Below are 5,982 nucleotides of genomic sequence, written 5' to 3' on the forward strand. Positions count from 1 at the left end.
TAATATGAAAGTAGGAATAGCAAATGAACAAGACAATACTCCGACATCAATCTTTCCAACCATAGTTGGCCATCACAAGAAATCAACAAGCACCACTGTAGTTGGTGATGAAGCCATTGCTAAGAGAGGTATCTGTACATTGAAATATCCAATTGAACATTGTGTCATTACCAACATGTCTGATATGGAACTAGTTTGGAGACAAACCATTTATGAGATGCAGGCCAGAATTACATCCAATCTTGATGATTATCTTCACAAAAGCAAGACATTGTCGTTTGTGAAATTGATATTGCTTAAATCAATAAAATATTATATTATTATTTCTTTATATTACTCTCCAATCGCAACATTAAAAGCATTTTCTATGTACTATTGAAGGTCCAATTTCATCAGATTTTCACATTTGATGGAGCCAATATGCTTAACTCTTTTTTCCCTCGTTCTGGCAATCCTTTAAACATTGTTGTTCCACCTGCTAAGATTATATTTGAAAACATATCCTTTCTAATATCCATGTCACATTTTCTAATAGAATTGAAAACCTGTTCATGAATCCCAGAATGTGAATCAAGATTGGGATTGAATAATTCCTCTGTGCATTTGAATCGTTCACATCCAATGTTAATCAAGCTTCCATCTGGTAATTCATAAGAAACATCAGTCAGTGCCTTTTCATTTTCCTGTTCAAAATCCAATGCAACATAGCAAATATTATGCTTAATATCTGTCATGACATCTGTTGGATGCTCTGCAAAATATGGTATTTTACATCCAGCAAATGCTTGAACCAAATATTCAGTAATTTCCCTTCCAGCAAAATTCCAACTTGAAATGGCATGTGTCAAGGCGGTTACTGAAATAATTTGTTGTAGCTTTGTAAGCACCTTTTTGAGCTTTCTTTAACATGTATTCTTCTGGACCATATCCTTGTCTGAAATCTCTGGAAACATAACCTCCCATTCTTGTTCTATTGTGAGCATAATAAGCATGTTCACCATGTCTTCCTGGCTCTTGAACGTGCAAGTCAATATCAACGTTATCAGTGTCCCAGGCCATTGAAATACGAATATCGAGGTCAAACTTGTGAACCAATCTCTTATCAATGATTGGTAACTCTGGATTGTTGAGCAAAAGATGGTTCATCTCTGTAGCAACGGTCATTTCAATTTCATCAAAACGAAGATCCCATTTACCAACAATAACTCTATTGAACAATTCCATAGCTTCTTCATACTTTCCCATTCTTTCCTTAACTAGAGCAAGATCTCTGTATGATTGAGGTTCAAATCCATTAATGCTCTTAACTCTTTCAAAGACCCATTCAGCCAATTCCAATTCTTCAGCTTGATCAAGTCTATAACCAACAATACGATAAAGTTGAACATTTTCCAATTCAAGCTCTGAAACGTTGGTAAGAATTCTCACACCAACTTCCTTATTCTTAACTGATGAAAGGAAATAGTCAGCAACATCCAAATAGAAAGCTGGAGAATCTCTATAACTTTCTCTTTGTTTAACATATTCTTCATATGGATCTTTAGCTTGACTAATGGCAGTACAATAAGCAGCATCTGGAGTCCATGCTTTAACCTTAATGGTACCAGCAACACTAGGTTCTTCTTGAGAGGCTACTGACTTAGCAGAAGGAGGTGGTGGACTACCTGCACCTCCAGAAGGTGGTGGTGGACCTGAACTGATATCTGAACAACTCAAAGAAGGACTAGCAGAACGACAACAACAACTTCTAGCACAACTTGGAGATGGTGCACAAGAACGTCTGCAACATTCTCTGCAACATTCTCTACTCTCCTCACATCTACAACAACTATCCAAACTAGAGGATTGTACAGAGAGAGATTCAGAAATACAGTCATCCATTGCAGCCAACTTTTTCTTTTCCTTTTCTGGCTTTTCTTCAGGTAATTTAAAGTCAGTCTTATGCCAATTAACTCTTTCCTTCCACATACTAATAATTCTTTCTAACTTTTCCTTTTCTTGCTTATCTTTAGCTTCTTGTGCAGATGTCTTTACTTGCATGAATTGTTTATAGACTTCAGTGAGAGTCTTTGGCGGAACAATGTCATGTTTTTGATATTGACTCAAAGTTTCAAGAACAATCAGGGAAGTATTGTCAGTAACAATCCTAAATTCTTGGCCAATCTTCTTAATATCATCCTTGAAAAGTTGAGGGAATGCAGAGAGAGAGTCAATCTTTTGTTGAGCCCACAAAGTTGGAAGAATGGCAGCCTCTTCAGGGACATTGTTAACACTTGTTGGAATATCAAGTTCTTGAATGTGATAAATCTTTGAACCATATCTGAAAGATACAGCAACCTTAGCTGTTTCCTTTCCAGAGTTTTTGATTTTACCATACAATTTGAAAATTTCTCCTTCCTTCAAAGAAACTGGTTCGTTTGGATAAACTTCTTCCATATCAGAATCTTCGAAATCTGCAACAACAAATGACATGACTGGTTTACCAATAGCATTCAAAATTTGATCTTGTGAAAGAATCAAACCAAAATTTAAGAAGAACTTTGCTAATTGCCAACAAATAAATAGTAGGCCAGTTATCTTCTTAATTTCCTCAACCAAATTGAACAAACCAACTATCGCAAGATCGTTGCCTTCACTGTTCATACAGTCAAAGACTGTAGCGGGATTGTCGCCATATTCCTGGCAGGCTTATAGTCTTAATTGTAAATTGAAAAGAATATTGTTAGAATAGATAGAATTCATAGACGAAAACATTAGATTTAAAAATCAGTAATATTCTTATTCAAAATTAAGATTTAATGATAGGAAATGGCTACGGCCATATCACGATTCATGCACCTCATCCCGTCCGATTTGAGAAGTTAAGCATCGTCGAGCCACATCAGTACTGAGGTTGGAGACAACTTGGGAACCTGTGGTGCTGTAGTCTTTTTCTTAGTCATAGATTGAAAACAAGATCTTGATTGCTTAAAAGTATTTTATTAAATAACTTAATACTTATTAAACTGTTTTTATCCCTTTGTTTGGTATTGAAAAATTGGCAAAGGTTCCCCCTATTTTCTAGTCGCTTAAACTGAAGGTTTTGATGGCAAAAAGTATTAAGATTCAATACTTTATTGAAATCTAAATATCTTTGATTTAATTGTTTAATAATAAATGTGTTTTTTAAGGTGAAAATCTACAAAACACTTTTGATGAAGGTAGGAATTACAAGCAGGACATTTGATAGGAGTGAGAGAATGAAAATTCTTACAATGCTCACAAAGTCCACGAGTTTTGACACTGGATGGGAAATGTATTGTTCTTTTGAAATTTGGGTTGGTGGATTCACAATGAGATAATGTTGCCTCTTGCAAATATTCATTGAGGGTCAAATTAGTTAAGTTTCTAACATGCTTATAAATTAAATATTGATTAACGAGAGCTATACGTAGAACTTCAAAGAGATGGATGATTTTCCAATTATTTACCTCGAAGGGAACATCCATTTTGTAAAGATTGATTCCAGACAATTCAACACAACCCATTCTTTCATATTTCTGAACAAGTGGTTGTGAATGAAATGTTTGATTACTTCCCAAATTAGTTAAAAAATTAACCTTTTTGTGATCATTGAGAGAAACAGCAGCCATGTGATTGTTTTTATGGACAGCTTGAGTCCACTTTTTAGTTTTGCTTCTTTTGAGATGTTTCAACAATCCATCACTGAAAAGAAATGTTGGTCTATTAGCCCTCACTGTCATGACATAATTCCATTCTTTTTCTGATAATTGATTTGCTAAATTTAATGATCCATAATAATTGTCGACACCTAAAATATGATTCTGTGGATCATCAATATGCTCAATAAGATCTAAAACAATTTTATCTGATTTATGTTCGTGTTTTGACAACCAAAATGCATAAACATACCCAACCCAATCAGATAGTGTATAATATTTCAATCCATAATTGTGAGGTTTGGTGGGGAGAAACTGTTTGTCACTAATCTTTCCCTTGAAAGGAGCAATTATTTCATCCACTGAAATTTCTTTGAAACATTTCCAAAATTTTCTAGAATTCTCATTCACTCTCATTTCCAAAAAATCAGAGTCACATGTTAAATTCTGCTTGATTTGATTAAACATTGATCTACTCATTAAATATCTGAATATTCCATTTCCATAAAGGGCTGCATCAAGTCCTGATATTGTCCAATAATTGCAAATGTTTGGAATTTTACATGTAGTATTCATCAATATAGAAATATTTAAAAAGTTAGTAATTTGCTTTCTTGAAAACTTTTCTTCTAATATTTTGTTTTCAGTTTTACATTTTGTGAAATATTCATCAAAATCAGGAAATATCTTTTTTGGAGTTCTAACTGGCTGATCATATTCTATATCTGAACATAATTCAATGGATTCAGATGGATTAGAGTAATTGTTCATTCTCTTTCTCTTTTTGGATTTGTCTTTAATTGCAAGTTTATACATTTTAATCTCATCTGAGTAAATTTGCCAATATTCAACCTTTCTATTGGTTCTCTCATAAATGTGTTCTATAATATCAGGTGTCCAAATCAATTGAAATGATTCCTTTATGGATAAATCTTGTTTCACATTAATTGGACCAACTATTAGTGGACTTTCAATATTTCTTTCTGGTAAGGTTTTGTGTTGAATCCAATTATCAGTCAGTACTTCTTTTCTCAAATTTTTACATTTAATTTGACATGCACATTTAACTGTACAGGGAAGCTTATTCTTCTGACAGACACATGAAGTGCATGAAGTACAATTACTGCAAAATATTGTTCTTTCCATTGGAATTTCCTCTTCTGTTAATTTTCTAGCAACAAATTCCTCCTTCTCCTTCTTTGCATCTGGTGTTAGGTGTTTACAAGGTGGCATACTTTCTTCTTCATTGTCAACTCGTTCATTATCATCGTTATCATCTTCAAAATCATGACAAGAATTAGAAACTCCACTCTCTGATGGTGCTTGAGTATTGCCAGCAAGGTGTGAAAACAAATCATCATTGAGCAATGACTCAATAGTACTATTATCATCGAAGAAGGTATCAGAATGTGAATGATCATTACATTCATCTTGAGTAGTGTGTTGGTGCAGTGAGTACATTTTCTTTGAATTGGTTTTTTAATATTCATTCTAATATTAGTGTTTTTTAAATCACCATTATTTACTTCAATCTATATTAACACAAATAGATTTTCAACTCATCTTCAATTTTTTTACTCTTGTTTACAATCAAATTGAAATTGGAACATCAAAGAATGTCGAGAATGTTGTGTGTTATCTGGAAATAAACAATAAAAAAAAAATGAAAAGAACATCATCAGAGGCTGAATCTAACTCTGGATATGAAGGGCAAAAAATTGCAAAGATCTCTAATGAATCATCATCACCAACTCCATTATTGAATTCCTCTGCAGTGTCATCCGCAGCAGCAGCTAATAATTCAATGATGACAAAATGTTTTCCGATGGAATTAGGAATTTTGGACGAAATTTGTAGTTTTTCCTCTTTGGATACACAATGTTCATTGTATGCAACTTGTACATCAATTAGGAATATTATGGATGGGGATAATTTTTTATATCATTATCAATCAAGAAAGATTGCAATGTTAATGAAAGAAGCATGTAGAGAATTTACTTCAGAGGTAGATACGAGAAACTTCTTTCTTGGAATATGTTATAGATTAAATGCTGAAATTGCAATTTTGGACAAGGAAATTAAGGAAAATATAATGATAGACAAGAATTTAGGAAGCTTATTTTGCTTTAATGTTGTTAAAACAGGAAATTCTTCATTCACTTCCTCAATTAAGAAACTCCTTGTAAGAGATTCGAATCAGTATTTATTGATCAAGGTAGATTATGCTACTTTTCGATCTTTTAATCACTTACTTTCAACATTTGTGATTTCATGTAATAATAGAGTTCTTATTCATTATGAAAAAGCCAGTTTGGAAGAAATA

General features: G+C 33.1%; 2 protein-coding genes across 2 annotated transcripts in view; one reads left to right on the forward strand and one right to left on the reverse strand.

Moving 5' to 3' along the window:
• Nucleotides 1-798: 798 nt before the first annotated feature.
• NAEGRDRAFT_76288 (uncharacterized protein) lies at nt 799-2,643 on the reverse strand (the record flags this gene model as incomplete). The annotated part of the gene is made up of 1 exon (XM_002668747.1): nt 799-2,643. One exon carries the CDS (start codon nt 2,641-2,643, stop codon nt 799-801), a length of 1,845 nt encoding a protein of 614 aa, XP_002668793.1.
• Nucleotides 2,644-5,322: 2,679 nt separating this feature from the next.
• Nucleotides 5,323-5,982, forward strand: part of NAEGRDRAFT_76290 (uncharacterized protein) — a gene marked incomplete at both ends in the record, with an annotated part of 3,213 nt that continues 2,553 nt past the window's right edge. Inside the window, one exon of the mRNA XM_002668743.1 lies at nt 5,323-5,841. Within this exon, the coding sequence (XP_002668789.1) occupies nt 5,323-5,841 (519 nt within the window). The remainder of the gene's footprint in view (nt 5,842-5,982) is intronic.

Source organism: Naegleria gruberi (assembly GCF_000004985.1).
Source record: "Naegleria gruberi genomic scaffold NAEGRscaffold_108, whole genome shotgun sequence".
In the NCBI taxonomy this organism is placed as follows: Eukaryota; Heterolobosea; class Eutetramitea; order Acrasida; family Naegleriidae; genus Naegleria; species Naegleria gruberi.